The 18,260-nt window shown below is 41.8% G+C and overlaps 1 protein-coding gene across 1 annotated transcript in view; it reads right to left on the bottom strand.

The window, feature by feature from the left end:
- Positions 1-2,406: 2,406 nt before the first annotated feature.
- Positions 2,407-18,260, bottom strand: part of LOC311368089 (synaptic vesicle glycoprotein 2C-like) — a gene marked incomplete at both ends in the record, with an annotated part of 28,655 nt that continues 12,801 nt past the window's right edge. The window contains 8 exons of the mRNA XM_084486976.1: positions 2,407-2,590; positions 6,453-6,612; positions 7,946-8,149; positions 8,868-9,001; positions 12,720-12,884; positions 14,369-14,457; positions 17,845-17,955; positions 18,107-18,196. Coding sequence (XP_084343102.1) covers positions 2,407-2,590; positions 6,453-6,612; positions 7,946-8,149; positions 8,868-9,001; positions 12,720-12,884; positions 14,369-14,457; positions 17,845-17,955; positions 18,107-18,196 — 1,137 coding nt within the window. The remainder of the gene's footprint in view (positions 2,591-6,452; positions 6,613-7,945; positions 8,150-8,867; positions 9,002-12,719; positions 12,885-14,368; positions 14,458-17,844; positions 17,956-18,106; positions 18,197-18,260) is intronic.

Here is an 18,260-nt window from a genome sequence, read left to right as displayed (position 1 = left end):
ATAGTTATTACTAGGGAACCAAAGAACAGCGGACACAACAACAGAACCACAGAACAAACATGCAGGTTGTTTCTTCTTCAACAGGGGTCGATATATCAATTAGGCTCGGCACATTAAAGTGTTGCCTTGATGGCACAGTGGCGGAGAAGGTCGAACAAGCAAACACGAAAAATGTACACACAAACTACAACCAGAAACGGGAAACACAAGTCCTAATGGGGTTGGCTTTTTCAGTTCAGGAAAAATAAGAAATGAAAAGGTGAACCGTACGATTTAAAGTTGTAGCACAGATTTAAAGGCATTTACTGAGCTGCACTAATGTCCACTTAGAATCATCCCCCATATAACTTGTTTGTATCAACAGAAAACCGAAAGCAATAACACATCTCAACAACTTACATTGATTCTGTGCAAAGCAACAAGTGAACATATTTTCTTATTAGAATGAAAACTTTACTGTTAATATTATAACATCAAGCATGGATATTAATAACCAACAATGTTGGAAGCATGGCTTTTGATTTCACTCAAGGTTGGGCTAAGTATCACTGCTTGGACAAATTGAATCCCTTAAAATACGTGGCATGTTTTAGAGTAAAAATAAAACGTACACAATATTCATTTTTTTGGCGCATGACTTTCTGAAGTAGAAGGCGATGAGTCAGCTACAACACCACAGACGCCTGCTTCAAGAAGCGTAGTCATGCATACACAAGGACTGACCTACAAACACACACACAGAGACTAACGTTCACCGGTACACACACACTCACACAGTCATACATACACGCACACACGCATGCACACAAAAAGAGAGTCTGCTAGGTTTTGAAGAGCGAGAGACAAAGCGAGACTCTTCAAGAAAGGCCTTTTAGTTCAGAGGGCGCAGAGCAGCAGAAACAACAGAAGCTAAAAAGAGCAGGGCGAGAGACATTCAGATCCCCTCACCCATAGAGAGAGAGAGATGGAGAGAGAGTGGCCAGACAGAGGGTCAGAGGTCAGACGGAGAAAGAGGTCTTCCAGTAGAAGAGTTGTGGATAGAGATCCAGACGGGTTAAAGGCGAAGCCCTTAACACTGAGCAAGTAACACGCAAACACACAGGAGGGAACGGAGCATCCAGACAGAGCGGGTGTGAGGTGTAAACGCTCCTCAGCGGGGGGTGGAGCGTGTAAACGTTGTTCTGCAGCAGTCTGTGGGGACTGGATCACATGAGGACGTCTTCAGTCAACGTCTCGTTATGCAGTCCAGCAGGTGGACAGAAAGTCAACACTGAACAAAGAACACTAAACGACGTACAGATTCAAACGGGTCATTTGTAGAGGAAGTCTACGTCCCATGTCGTTGTATAATAATGTCTTTGATTTGAAAAATAATTCAATTAGAGTCATTAAGGAAAAAAATCCTAACCATTCTTTATCCAGCACCCTATGGGCGGGGCTATGGCCCTCAGCCTATGGGCAGCGTGGACCCCCATAGGGTCAGGGTGGACCCCATAGGGTCAGGGTGGACCCCATAGGGTGGACCCCAGAGGGTCAGGGTGGACCCCAGAGGGTGGACCCCAGAGGGTCAGGGTGGACCCCATAGGGTGGACCCCATAGGGTCAGGGTGGACCCCATAGGGTGGACCCCAGAGGGTGGACCCCATAGGGTGGACCCCAGAGGGTGGACCCCATAGGGTGGACCCCAGAGGGTCAGGGTGGACCCCAGAGGGTCAGGGTGGACCCCAGAGGGTCAGGGTGGACCCCATAGGGTGGACCCCAGAGGGTCAGGGTGGACCCCAGAGGGTGGACCCCATAGGGTGGACCCCAGAGGGTCAGGGTGGACCCCATAGGGTGGACCCCAGAGGGTGGACCCCAGAGGGTCAGGGTGGACCCCAGAGGGTCAGCCCTGCTGAGCTCTGAAGATCCGTGGTTCTAAGAACCAGGGATCCAGACCTAATGACCTAACTCAGGACCGTGGTACCATATAGATCCATACTGCCCAGAATAAGACGTAATAAGGACCACTTACTGTGTTTATACACTCCATAATATAAACACAACGATGAGCCTCTGTGTATTTGCGACTGCAAATAACGGTGACTATATTTCATTGTTCCATATTTTCTGCTTATTATTTGCTACTGGTTTAACAACAGACAATCTGTCGGACTTGCCAACAACTGAATTTGGCTTAAAATAACCAGAAGGGTGCTAGGATTTCTAGCATTTTGGCACTTTGATGTCATGGACTAAATCCAGATGTAAAAACTAAAACAACAAAGTAAAAACACTAATTAAAGATAAATAAATACAAATAATCTAAATTCAAAACACAAAAATAAATGCACAGATACAAGAAAACATCAAACACATTAATGCAATTAAATGGAGGAAAACCAACAAATGAAATAACGTCGTTAGTCGATCACATGAGGACGTTGGCCCGTGTGTCGGGGAGCCTGAGCCCCACCAGGCCGCCGCCCACCAGCACGGCCGAGGCCAGAAGGATGGGCACCGCCTTGCTGACGCCCACCAGCGAGCCGAACACCACGTTCCCCAGCACCGCCGCCAGCTTGCACATGGCGTTACAGAACCCGAAGCCGGTTCCCCTGGGAGAAACACACGGCGCACAACGTCAACCAAACACACACACAACGTCAACCAAACACCTCTCATATAGAATCAAAACACACAACGTCAACCAAACACCTCTCATATAGAATCAAAACACACAACGTCAACCAAACACCTCTCATATAGAATCAAAACACACAACGTCAACCAAACACCTCTCATATAGAATCAAAACACACAACGTCAACCAAACACCTCTCATATAGAATCAAAACACACAACGTCAACCAAACACCTCTCATATAGAATCAAAACACACAACGTCAACCAAACACCTCTCATATAGAATCAAAACACACAACGTCAACCAAACACCTCTCATATAGAATCAAAACACACAACGTCAACCAAACACCTCTCATATAGAATCAAAACACACAACGTCAACCAAACACCTCTCATATAGAATCAAAACACACAACGTCAACCAAACACCTCTCATATAGAATCAAAACACACAACGTCAACCAAACACCTCTCATATAGAATCAAAACACACAACGTCAACCAAACACCTCTCATATAGAATCAAAACACACAACGTCAACCAAACACCTCTCATATAGAATCAAAACACACAACGTCAACCAAACACCTCTCATATAGAATCAAAACACACAACGTCAACCAAACACCTCTCATATAGAATCAAAACACACAACGTCAACCAAACACCTCTCATATAGAATCAAAACACACAACGTCAACCAAACACCTCTCATATAGAATCAAAACACACAACGTCAACCAAACACCTCTCATATAGAATCAAAACACACAACGTCAACCAAACACCTCTCATATAGAATCAAAACACACAACGTCAACCAAACACCTCTCATATAGAATCAAAACACACAACGTCAACCAAACACCTTTCATATAGAATCAAAACACACAACGTCAACCAAACACCTCTCATATAGAATCAAAACACACAACGTCAACCAAACACCTCTCATATAGAATCAAAACACACAACGTCAACCAAACACCTCTCATATAGAATCAAATCACACAACGTCAACCAAACACCTCTCATATAGAATCAAAACACACAACGTCAACCAAACACCTCTCATATAGAATCAAAACACACAACGTCAACCAAACACCTCTCATATAGAATCAAAACACACGTCAACCAAACACCTCTCATATAGAATCAAAACACACAACGTCAACCAAACACCTCTCATATAGAATCAAAACACACAACGTCAACCAAACACCTCTCATATAGAATCAAAACACACAACGTCAACCAAACACCTCTCATATAGAATCAAAACACACAACGTCAACCAAACACCTCTCATATAGAATCAAATCACACAACGTCAACCAAACACCTCTCATATAGAATCAAATCACACAACGTCAACCAAACACCTCTCATATAGAATCAAAACACACAACGTCAACCAAACACCTCTCATATAGAATCAAAACACACAACGTCAACCAAACACCTCTCATATAGAATCAAAACACACGTCAACCAAACACCTCTCATATAGAATCAAAACACACAACGTCAACCAAACACCTCTCATATAGAATCAAAACACACAACGTCAACCAAACACCTCTCATATAGAATCAAAACACACAACGTCAACCAAACACCTCTCATATAGAATCAAAACACACAACGTCAACCAAACACCTCTCATATAGAATCAAAACACACAACGTCAACCAAACACCTTTTATATAGAATCAAAACACACAACGTCAACCAAACACCTCTCATATAGAATCAAATCACACAACGTCAACCAAACACCTCTCATATAGAATCAAAACACACAACGTCAACCAAACACCTCTCATATAGAATCAAATCACACAACGTCAACCAAACACCTCTCATATAGAATCAAAACACACGTCAACCAAACACCTCTCATATAGAATCAAAACACACAACGTCAACCAAACACCTCTCATATAGAATCAAAACACACAACGTCAACCAAACACCTCTCATATAGAATCAAAACACACAACGTCAACCAAACACCTCTCATATAGAATCAAAACACACAACGTCAACCAAACACCTCTCATATAGAATCAAAACACACAACGTCAACCAAACACCTCTCATATAGAATCAAAACACACAACGTCAACCAAACACCTCTCATATAGAATCAAAACACACAACGTCAACCAAACACCTCTCATATAGAATCAAAACACACAACGTCAACCAAACACCTCTCATATAGAATCAAAACACACAACGTCAACCAAACACCTCTCATATAGAATCAAAACACACAACGTCAACCAAACACCTCTCATATAGAATCAAAACACACAACGTCAACCAAACACCTCTCATATAGAATCAAAACACACAACGTCAACCAAACACCTCTCATATAGAATCAAAACACACAACGTCAACCAAACACCTCTCATATAGAATCAAAACACACAACGTCAACCAAACACCTCTCATATAGAATCAAAACACACAACGTCAACCAAACACCTCTCATATAGAATCAAAACACACAACGTCAACCAAACACCTCTCATATAGAATCAAAACACACAACGTCAACCAAACACCTCTCATATAGAATCAAAACACACAACGTCAACCAAACACCTCTCATATAGAATCAAAACACACAACGTCAACCAAACACCTCTCATATAGAATCAAAACACACGTCAACCAAACACCTCTCATATAGAATCAAAACACACGTCAACCAAACACCTCTCATATAGAATCAAAACACACAACGTCAACCAAACACCTCTCATATAGAATCAAAACACACGTCAACCAAACACCTTTTATATAGAATCAAAAGACACGTCAACCAAACACCTCTCATATAGAATCAAAACACACGTCAACCAAACACCTCTCATATAGAATCAAAACACACAACGTCATACAAACACCTCTCATATAGAATCAAAACACACAACATCATACAAACTCCTTTCACATACTGTATGTATACTGTACAGTGTGATGCTCACTGTGTGGTGGCCTCATCGTGGTCACACTACTTCCCTATCACCTCGTTGTTTTCAATGTACAAAGAGGTTCTTGGTGGCGCTCCGTGTTGGACACACAGAGGGCAGGTCGACGAGAAGCAGGGGCAGACCTGACCTACGTAGAGGAGGAGGGCGGAGCCAGACCTGACCTACGTAGAGGAGGAGGGCGGAGCCAGACCTGACCTACGTAGAGGAGGAGGGCGGAGCCAGACCTGACCTACGTAGAGGAGGAGGGCGGAGCCAGACCTGACCTACGTAGAGGAGGAGGGCGGAGCCAGACCTGACCTACGTAGAGGAGGAGGGCGGAGCCAGACTGAGACCTGACCTACGTAGAGGAGGAGGGCGGAGCCAGACCTGACCTACGTAGAGGAGGAGGGCGGAGCCAGACTGAGACCTGACCTACGTAGAGGAGGAGGGCGGAGCCAGACCTGACCTACGTAGAGGAGGAGGGCGGAGCCAGACCTGACCTACGTAGAGGAGGAGGGCGGAGCCAGGCTGAGCCAACGTCGCCGCATTTTCCGGGGTCATTTTGTAGTTTTTATAACTTTTATAGCTTCCTATAGCTGCGAGGCGTAAAGACTTCAGGAGGAGCCGTGGAGGCAGGCGCGATCGTAATTTCCGGTTAGCGTACCACGGAGTGTTCGATTTGGAACAACACTGACATCTGAAAATCAGCGCGCTTAGTCAGTGCGGATGGTGTACTACATTTAAGTGTACTCATGGATATCGTGGATATGGGAATACAGCACAGGTCCTTATGACACCCACCAACGACACCTAGTGCACAACGACACCCACAGCACCCACCTCCTGTCGGTGGGGTAGATCTCGGCGGTGACCACGTCCAGGGAGTTCCACGCCGAGATGCTGAGTCCGTTGTACAGACACAGCATGAAGATCATCATGGACTCGCTGGTGCCGAACCACAGGAAGAAACAGCTGATCCCTGACAGCACCATGGAGCCCCCTGTGGTGGGGACAGGGACAGCAGCTCTGTTTACTGAGCTCACACCAGAGACAATGAGGCCATTCAATCATGAAGATACAATCAGGAAGGTGTACGAACCATGTGAGATTCATAAGGTAGTGGCACGCTGTTTTGTCTTCTGTACCACAATTTGAAATCAGTCTTAGCAACTAGTAATTGAAACGCGAGTGAGGCAAGATGATCTTCTTCAAGTGTTTACTGATAAAGTTGTTCACATATTCACAATTCACCCGTCTACACGGTCAAAAAACGATGTTGCTTCCAACGTCTCTGAATTCAATCTGAACTGAACGAGTCCCATTAGGTGATCTTACGCTGACTCGCTGCTCTCTGATTGGAAGCTTACATCCTGATAGGTTTTCATTAACATTTTATATAACGTTTTCATTAACACATCACTAAATTATTAATTTTACCTACGTATTCTTTCAAATCACAATGAAATTATTTATCTTAACTATTGCATTTTTAATCCTTTTAACTAAATTATTATAACACATGAAATCATGAATTTGGCTCTTACACATAATATTCTTCAAATAGGCAAACTGCTTCAAGTGCTACATTATAGAAACAAGAGATGGAGAATGTTTTATTTATTTAATATTAATATATATTTTTTCTTCAGTTCCGGACCTGAAAAACAGACCTTCCTAGACTCAGTTCTGCTCAGTATGTTTTGTAATATACTATAATAATAATATTATAGTATATATCATATTTACATATTATATTCTAGCATTATATAATGGCATATTATATGCTATAATATAGCATATAATATGTAAGGGATAATGTATAGTATATTATCTAAAATAAGCCCCTTCAGGACTTATTTCCCGATAATGACCGGCGATATTCTATACATTATCCCACTTATTACACGGCTACTTGCCAAAACAAAAAAATAACTCTTTCTACAATTACCATTGGTAGTGTTGATCAGAAGAGAAATAGTCCGCCCAAGACGTGCAAGTGAACGGAGCGTTCCACAGCATTGAGAAGAGCCGTGTAATAAGCTATATTAATACATATGTATTATGTATTAATATATATTCGGTGTGCAAAATAAGGGAGGGGCTTTCAAACCAGATTAGAGGCAGCTGTTTACATGGGCTTCTAGATCTAAAGTCAATCTGAACTCTTTCAAACCAGATTAGAGGCAGCTGTTTACATGGGCTTCTAGATCTAAAGTCAATCTGAACTCTTTCAAACCAGATTAGAGGCAGCTGTTTACATGCGCTCCCAGATCTAAAGTGGATTGTGAGATCTGAGTATCCCACCGGAGCAGACATCAAACAGACTCTCCTACCCAGCATGCTGAGGCGGCCGATCTTGTCCATGAGCAGCGCAGAGACGATGTTGCCAGGCAACACGGCCAGAGTTCCCAGGAAGTTTACAAAGTAGACCCAGTAGGCGCTGTAGTCGTCGTCAAACGTCATCTGGCAGCCCATCTTGTTGTGGTGGAAGGAGCTGTTGATCACACGGGAGTTGGTGAGCTTGGCGTCATCGATATCTGCCGTTTGAACAGAGGGCGGGAGGGAAGAGGGACGTCACAGAACGGAGTTGAAACACTCGTTGGTATTCAGGAATATATTCCCCATGAACACAATGAGAGGATATCAGCTACAAACCCAACTAAATAAACACGTGACTTCAATCTAACAGTGGTACCATTTGATTAACAGGTTGTTGACAACTGAAACATTTACCATTCCTTGATCCACAGTGGTGACGATGGATTCATTCAGTGACACATACATAAATAACGATCATCTCACAAACTATGGCCTCCATCTCTACTGTACATCCACTCCTATCCCTCATCAGTATCCCCTGTGTCTCTGCCCACTGCTCCGTAGAGGAGCAGCCAGACAGGCTGCTATCATCTCCTCATGCTCAGCTGTTTCCTAAGTGCTGGACGGAGGCCATTCTGCAGCCTGTGCTCCACATGGTCTGAATCAGCACCTCTCTCTGGAAACGTCCTGAGAGGGTTCTGCCCTACGTCTGGTACAACACAACGTCTAGTACGACACAACATCCCCTCCGCCTCCAAACCATTGGGTTCAGCTGACCGGTACTGACTAGTACTGACCGGACAGACAGACAGACAGACAGACAGACAGACAGACAGACAACCCGGTCAAATGGACATGGAGGGACAAACACAGAGACAGATGCTCCGACAGACAGACAGACAGACAGACAGACGGCAGGTCTTTCCGTGGACTAACCAGTGTTATAAAAGAAGGAATCTATAAAGGTGCAGTTCTTGAAGGAGGAGGCGACGGAGGAGACGTCTTCAAAGTAACAGTTGACGAAGGTGGAGTCGATGAAGGTCACTGCCTTGAACCTCATGGCGATGAACCTGTGGAGCGAACACACAGCGTGATTAAAGACATCAAACATCACGTATGATGTCCCAGAGGCTGCCGTACCCCGCTGTGACCCTACATCTGGATTGGGTCACACCACCGACGCTCCATCATTGTCATTTGAGGGTTTTCCAACACTCCTCAACCATGTTGAAGAATGGTGATGACACAGAATGAACACGCAGTAGAAATCCATCGTACAGACAGCAGGCTAAGCTATTTGCCTGTTATATATTACAGTAGGTGTTTTATATTACAGGTGTTATATATTACAGTAGGTGTTATATATTACAGGTGTTATATATTACAGTAGGTGTTATATATTACAGTAGGTGTTATATATTACAGTAGGTGTTTTATATTACAGGTGTTATATATTACAGTAGGTGTTATATATTACAGGTGTTATATATTACAGTAGGTGTTATATATTACAGTAGGTGTTATATATTACAGGTGTTATATATTACAGTAGGTGTTATATATTACAGGTGTTATATATTACAGTAGGTGTTATATATTACAGTAGGTGTTATATATTACAGGTGTTATATATTACAGTAGGTGTTATATATTACAGGTGTTATATATTACAGTAGGTGTTATATATTACAGGTGTTATATATTACAGTAGGTGTTATATATTACAGGTGTTATATATTACAGTAGGTGTTATATATTACAGTAGGTGTTATATATTACAGTAGATGTTATATATTACAGTAGGTGTTATATATTACAGGTGTTATATATTACAGTAGGTGTTATATATTACAGTAGGTGTTATATATTACAGGTGTTATATATTACAGTAGGTGTTATATATTACAGGTGTTATATATTACAGTAGGTGTTATATATTACAGTAGGTGTTATATATTACAGTATGTGTTTTATATTACAGGTGTTATATATTACAGTAGGTGTTATATATTACAGGTGTTATATATTACAGTAGGTGTTATATATTACAGTATGTGTTTTATATTACAGGTGTTATATATTACAGTAGGTGTTATATATTACAGGTGTTATATATTACAGTAGGTGTTTTATATTACAGGTGTTATATATTACAGTAGGTGTTATATATTACAGTAGGTGTTATATATTACAGTGGGTGTTATATATTACAGTAGGTGTTATATATTACAGTAGGTGTTATATATTACAGGTGTTATATATTACAGTAGGTGTTATATATTACAGTAGGTGTTATATATTACAGGTGTTTTATATTACAGTAGGTGTTATATATTACAGTAGGTGTTATATATTACAGTAGGTGTTATATATTACAGTAGGTGTTATATATTACAGGTGTTATATATTACAGTAGGTGTTATATATTACAGGTGTTATATATTACAGTAGGTGTAATATATTACAGTAGGTGTTATATATTACAGTAGGTGTTTTATATTACAGTAGGTGTTATATATTACAGGTGTTATATATTACAGTAGGTGTTTTATATTACAGGTGTTATATATTACAGTAGGTGTTATATATTACAGTAGGTGTTATATATTACAGTAGGTGTTATATATTACAGTAGATGTTATATATTACAGTAGGTGTTATATATTACAGTAGGTGTTATATATTACAGTAGGTGTTATATATTACAGTAGGTGTTATATATTACAGGTGTTATATATTACAGTAGGTGTTATATATTACAGTAGGTGTTATATATTACAGTAGGTGTTATATATTACAGGTGTTATATATTACAGGTGTTATATATTACAGTAGGTGTTATATATTACAGGTGTTATATATTACAGTAGGTGTTATATATTACAGTAGGTGTTATATATTACAGTAGGTATTATATATTACAGTAGGTGTTTTATATTACAGGTGTTATATATTACAGTAGGTGTTATATATTACAGTAGGTGTTATATATTACAGGTGTTATATATTACAGTAGGTGTTATATATTACAGGTGTTATATATTACAGTAGGTGTTATATATTACAGTAGGTGTTTTATATTACAGGTGTTATATATTACAGTAGGTGTTATATATTACAGTAGGTGTTATATATTACAGGTGTTATATATTACAGTAGGTGTTATATATTACAGTAGGTGTTATATATTACAGGTGTTATATATTACAGTAGGTGTTATATATTACAGGTGTTATATATTACAGGTGTTATATATTACAGTAGGTGTTATATATTACAGTAGGTGTTATATATTACAGTAGGTGTTTTATATTACAGGTGTTATATATTACAGTAGGTGTTATATATTACAGGTGTTATATATTACAGTAGGTGTTATATATTACAGGTGTTATATATTACAGTAGGTGTTATATATTACAGTAGGTGTTATATATTACAGTAGGTGTTATATATTACAGTAGGTGTTTTATATTACAGGTGTTATATATTACAGTAGGTGTTATATATTACAGTAGGTGTTATATATTACAGTATGTGTTTTATATTACAGGTGTTATATATTACAGTAGGTGTTATATATTACAGGTGTTATATATTACAGTAGGTGTTATATATTACAGGTGTTATATATTACAGTAGGTGTTATATATTACAGGTGTTATATATTACAGTAGGTGTTATATATTACAGTAGGTGTTTTATATTACAGGTGTTATATATTACAGTAGGTGTTATATATTACAGTAGGTGTTATATATTACAGGTGTTATATATTACAGTAGGTGTTATATATTACAGTAGGTGTTATATATTACAGTAGGTGTTATATATTACAGTAGGTGTTTTATATTACAGGTGTTATATATTACAGTAGGTGTTATATATTACAGGTGTTATATATTACAGTAGGTGTTATATATTACAGGTGTTATATATTACAGTAGGTGTTATATATTACAGGTGTTATATATTACAGTAGGTGTTATATATTACAGGTGTTATATATTACAGTAGGTGTTATATATTACAGTAGGTGTTATATATTACAGGTGTTATATATTACAGTAGGTGTTATATATTACAGTAGGTGTTATATATTACAGGTGTTATATATTACAGTAGGTGTTATATATTACAGTAGGTGTTTTATATTACAGTAGGTGTTATATATTAAAGTAGGTGTTATATATTACAGTAGGTGTTATATATTACAGTAGATGTTATATATTACAGTAGGTGTTTTATATTACAGTAGGTGTTATATATTACAGTAGGTGTTATATATTACAGGTGTTATATATTACAGTAGGTGTTATATATTACAGTAGGTGTTATATATTACAGTAGGTGTTACATATTACAGTAGGTGTTATATATTACAGTAGGTGTTATATATTACAGTAGGTGTTATATATTACAGTAGGTGTTATATATTACAGTGGGCAGGTAGCCGGGTAGGCCGGGGAGACAGACAGGTAGGCAATCCAATCATTTAATTTGGGCTGTATGAAATGATGGGATGGGCTTATTATAGATCAGATACGATTTCATTTTCTTGTCAGAGCACATCATTTATTGATTACTTTCAGGATGTCAAGAGAATTTCAACAAATATGACAAAAAATGCTACTAAGATAAATTGCCTACCCTAGCTTTAATATCAGCACATCAACCTAAGACAAACTCCTGCTACACAAGGAGGCAAGTTTATTAATTTAGCACCCCCAAACAGAAAGGTCTTCATGGATTTTTTCTACTTGGGCAGGAATCACAAAATAAGTCTACCTGTCATTTTGGAACAGTCCGTTCCGGTGGATCTGGTTCTCCAGGGTGAAGTTGAAGGTGAAGTCCTCGGTACGTTCTCCATTGTGGATCTTCACCCTGGAGGCATACTCATCTGCCTGGAGGTGCTTGATGACGTCAGGGAACCACACTGACAGCCCATAATACCTGCTCACACCAGACACCAGAGGAGAGAGACGTTACTGCCAGTTCCTTACTGGGACGTCACATTAGCCATTAGTGGTCAAGAGCATCACGGAAAGTATTCATTCAAGTGCACCAGTCAGCTGCCAGCTCGGTGTTGATTGGAGACAGGACAGGTTTGTGCATATGGAACTAGGCCACACACAAATGCTCTGGCCTTTAACTATGGGGTTTGGAATGTCATGTGTGAGTGAGTGTGTGAGTGAGTGTGTGAGTGAGTGAGTATGAGAGAGAGAGCATGTGTGTGAGTGAGTGTGTGTGTGCTTGCGTATGTTTGTCTGTGTGTATATGGAGATGATATGAATATATGAATACACATTAATATACATTTGCATTAAGTGTGTTAGGTGTTCCCAAAAGAAAAGCCAGCTGGATCCCTATAGACGCTGTACGTCACGCTACACTGTGACAGAAGACCCGCCCCCTAGGGCTGATCTGGACCAATGAGGACACCACAATGAGATGACATGTTGACAGGTGGCAGACTTCACCACTGGCCTGTTGCATCACACACACATCCATCACCACTAGCATGACCCAATAAAGGATGTATCAAAACACACACGCACGCACGCACGCACGCACACACACACACACACACACACACACACACACACACACACACTGAGACAGGCACACACACAAACACACACACACACACACACACACACACACACACACACACACAAGAACACAAAGACACACACAGACAAACACAATGAGACAGGCCCACTAGCACATGCATACACAGAAACACAGTCCCACTTGTGAGTGGGACTGTGTTTGTGTTGCTGTGTGCTGTTTGTGTTGCTGTGTTTGTGCTGTTTGTGTTGCTGTGTTTGTGCTGTTTGTGTTGCTGTGTGCTGTTTGTGTTGCTGTGTTTGTGCTGTTTGTGTTGCTGTGTGCTGTTTGTGTTGCTGTGTGCTGTTTGTGTTGCTGTGTTTGTGCTGTTTGTGTTGCTGTGTTTGTGCTGTTTGTGTTGCTGTGTGTTGTTTGTGTTGCTGTGTTTGTGCTGTTTGTGTTGCTGTGTTTGTGCTGTTTGTGTTGCTGTGTGCTGTTTGTGTTGCTGTGTTTGTGCTGTTTGTGTTGCTGTGTTTGTGCTGTTTGTGTTGCTGTGTGCTGTTTGTGTTGCTGTGTGTTGTTTGTGTTGCTGTGTTTGTGCTGTTTGTGTTGCTGTGTGCTGTTTGTGTTGCTGTGTGCTGTTTGTGTTGCTGTGTGCTGTTTGTGTTGCTGTGCTTGTGCGTGCTGTGACTTATTGAGTTAAGGCAGACAGGAGCTGGCAGATTAAAGAGAGACCATGGCGTCTCCACATGTTCCCAGAGGAGGGTTATGGAGAACGATGATGGAAACACATGCGTTAGGTCGCCAGTCAACACTGACTGTGGGGACATTAGGAGGAGCAGGGAAGGGCCGGCTGGATGAAGAGCAGCAGAGTGTGTGTGTCTCACCCGAAGGACAGCGTGAACCACACCACGGCCAGCTTCAGCGTGTTGTCCTTCACCGGGTAACTGAAGCACCTCATGAAGGTCATCCACAGCTGGCGGGGAACAGGACAACCGTTTGTGAGTGGTGAACGGACTGTCTTCATACAGCGCTTTAGTGGCCACTCAAAGTGCTTCAGAACATTCACCCATTCATCCACACATTCACACACCGACGGCGGGGTCCACCACGCAGGGCGACAGCCAGCGGGTCAGGAGCGGTCAGGGTTAGGGCGTCTCGCTCAGGGACACCTCCACACTCCGCTAGGAGGAGCCGGGGATCGAACCAGCGACCTTCAGGTGACCAGCCGACCCGCTCTACCTCCTGAGCCGCACGCCGCCCAGTTCCACACTAGTTAGTCCTGTCCTTATGAGTCCTGGTTGAGGACGGCAATCCCTTAAAGGTTCATTACGCTGCGTTCACACTGCACACGTCCGTTGATGGGTCTCATTGACTTCGCAGGCGGCGCTCTCGAAATGCATTGTGGGAACGTCCGTTCTGTCGGCTCCGTTGCCTGCGTCAAAAAGTTGAGAAATCTTCAACTTTTCAGGCCGCAACGGATCCGTCGGCCAATCAGATTGGGTTATGCAAATATATGGTCAGTGTTTCCCATTAATTACTGAGACTGTGGCGGCCCGCCATGGTCTAATTTGTCCCGCCACAGTCTCAGAATGAACCGAAAAAAATTATATAATAATAACATAATTAAGATCTGTAACTTGTGTTTCGCGCCACTGCTTCAGCAAAGCTCTCACTCCAGTCAGCCGGCTCTGCCCCTCCCCTCCTCGCTGTACGCGGCGCGCGCACACTCATACACACACGCGCGCGCACTGGAATAGCGTTACCTGACAGCATCGGAGACGTCAGGACACCACATCGTTTGAGGTAAGTAACGTTAACAAACTTTACAGTATCCACTAGTTCAAACACAATTTGATCCTGATCAATGTACGACAGCAAACAGATAACGTATACTGCAAAAGTTTATTATTGATAATTAATGTTGACGTTGGTTAGCTAGTCTCGATTATGTCGACTGATATATCCGGCTGCTTGCCGTGAAAAAGTGTGTAAAGTTGTATCTAGCTAGCTAACGTTAGCTAATTATCTAACGTTAATGTTATTACCAGAGACGGTTCAGAAAGTATAAATGTATATAACGTTAGACAATCTTTGTTATTACCGGCGGCTCTGACAACGTAAGTTAACTTAACGTTTACAAGGCGTCGCGGACGAGAGCCCCGCGACTCACGAGCCTAACGTTAATTATTTTCAGCATCTGAGGAGCAAGTTGCCTCACCATGTAACGTCAGGCTTTTTTTGTTAATAAAGTTGAAGGGTCAACTGTGAGAGAGACTTCTCCACAATGAACAGGGTAAGGACAGAGGGCATGGCAATATGTTGCTGAGATGTGTGCCAAACATTTAACCCATTGCACTTACATGACGAACTGCAGACTCTTCTTGATTAAAAGAGCAGTGTGCTCAAAATATTTTCATTCATTTGGCTAATTGTAGTTATCTTCATTTTCAGGTCAAATCAGACCTTCGTAACAGGCTGCAAGGAGAGCACCTGGCTGCCTGCCTGAGGGTCTCGATCAATGGGCCGAGTCAAGAGGCATTTAATTACCAAAGGGCATTAGAGCTGTTTTTCTCAAAGCCCAGGAAAATCAAATGTCCGAATTCGGGGTGCAAAGTTTGTAAATAGGGATGATGGGATTAATTATTTATTATTATTATTATTTTTTTTAAATAAACTAGTTCAACACAGTTAACCATACATTTCTTTGAAGGCTCAGATGTATGCTCTAGTTGATTTTGTGTTCTCACCATTCGTATCTATACAACCAATGTGTTTAGGATTAAATTGTTTACAAGAGCACACAGGTCTTCATAGATCTAGCCTCTTAATGTTGCTTTCAAAGTGCACCAGATTGATGCATTTAACTTTAAAATGTAAAAAGAAATCTTCCGGGGGAGCATGCCCCCCGACCCCCCTAGAGGGTCTGAGATCCACCCACCATTTATAAAGCGCTTTTATCCAAAGCGCTTTACAGTGTTGACTGACATTCACCCATTCATGCACACATTCACACACCGACGGCGGAGTCAACCACGCAGGGCGACAGCCAGTGGGTCAGGAGCAGTCAGGGTGAGGCGTCTCGCTCAGGGACACCTCCACACTCCGCTAGGAGGAGGCGGGGATCGAACCACCAACCTTGCGGTTACCAGCCAACCCGCTCTACCTCCTGAGCTAATATCGCTAAATACATGCTAATACATTACTGTGACGCTACTTGGACTCTGTCCAATAAAATCTCCTTTGTGATACAACCCGGGAAAACACATGGATATGTCAAAAGCCGGCCGGCAGCGGGGGAATTAAAAATGCTACGCATAGCAACACTCCTTGCGACTACGGGATCGATTTTGCAATAACAAGCAGGAAGAAGCAGGAAAAAGCCGGCTTTGTTAGCGGGAAGCGATTTGATTGGCTGCAGGTTGCGTCTACAAAGACGACTCCCCCATTCGTCAGACACGCCCTCCGTCATCCATCATCCGTCAGCGGACGTGTGCATTGTGAACGCGGCGTTATTCTATTAGTCCATTAGTCCATTGGCCGTCACAAGCTGTCACAAAACCCATCCACCTGTGACATCACGAGTGGGAGTGTCGACCCAGTGCAGCGATTGGCTGATGTGAATCACCTCACTGGGGGACTGGAGCCATCTGACCTCTCGATCAATCACACCTAGTTGGACTCTCACAGTATTGATGTCACAAGTGGAACGTTTGTTGAAGTGGACTTGGATTGTCATTGGACTCACAAATCAGACTTCAGATTTATATCTCAAGTCTGATGGCAGACAAGCTCAAGCCTCGGTGAACGATGTGTTCATACTAGTGCTGTCAGTTAAACGCGTTATTAACGGCGTCAACGCAAACCCATTTTAAAGGCATCTAAGATTAACTGGTTTTTTTTCCATTTAATTTTTTTGTCTTTTTACCCTTTTATTGATGGACAGTGTTACATTGTCTGAGAGATTATTTGCTCTCAGACAATGTGAATGACGATGATGAAGTGAGAATGTTAGTGTGAAATTGAACACTACAGTATATGGCAATGTTGTTTTCAATAAAAAAACATTTGCACAAAGCAAGCCGATCCACTTTTCCATGTTGATAAGAGCATTAAAATTAGAAAAAAATAATGGTACAGAAATAAATCAAGGGACATTTAGAATAGATGAAAAATGTGAGATTATTTGCGATTAATCACCAGTTAACAATGACATTAATGCGATTAATCGCGATTAAATATTTTAGTCGTTTGACAGCACTAGTTCATACATGTTACACAAAGGTCTGCTATAACATAGCAGGACCGCTTGATCTCCGATTATATGCCTGACCCTTAAGAACCCTTAAGAAAAGCAACCTACTCCTCTGATCTCGGCCCGTATCTTCATGAAGGCCTTGGCCGCGGGGTTGGCCGTCTCGCTCTGCATCTCCACCAGCTCGTCCAGCTGCCTGGGGACCTTAATCCTGTTCACCTGTAGGGGGAGACAGAGGTCACTCCTGTCCTCCACACAGCAGCCTCGCGGTGGTGGAGGCGCTGGTGGAGGCGGTGGAGGTGGTGGTGGTGGAGGCGCTGGTGGTGGCGGTGATGGTGGTGGAGGCGGAGGTGTCACTGCTCTCACTCACAGTGAACACTCGCTCGGGCTCCCCGCGGGCGCGCATGTTGGTGTCGTGGATGTGCTTGAGCACCATCCAGGCCTCGTCGTGTTTGCCGTTCTGGAGAAGATCAGATAGGGTAGGAGGGAAGATGAAGTGTAATCGATACAATGAGATAAGAAAA

Source organism: Micromesistius poutassou (assembly GCF_964030765.1).
Source record: "Micromesistius poutassou genome assembly, chromosome: 22".
Classification (NCBI taxonomy): domain Eukaryota; kingdom Metazoa; phylum Chordata; class Actinopteri; order Gadiformes; family Gadidae; genus Micromesistius; species Micromesistius poutassou.
The sequence above is the reverse complement of the archived record's forward strand: the minus strand, read 5'-3'. Positions and strand labels throughout refer to the sequence as shown.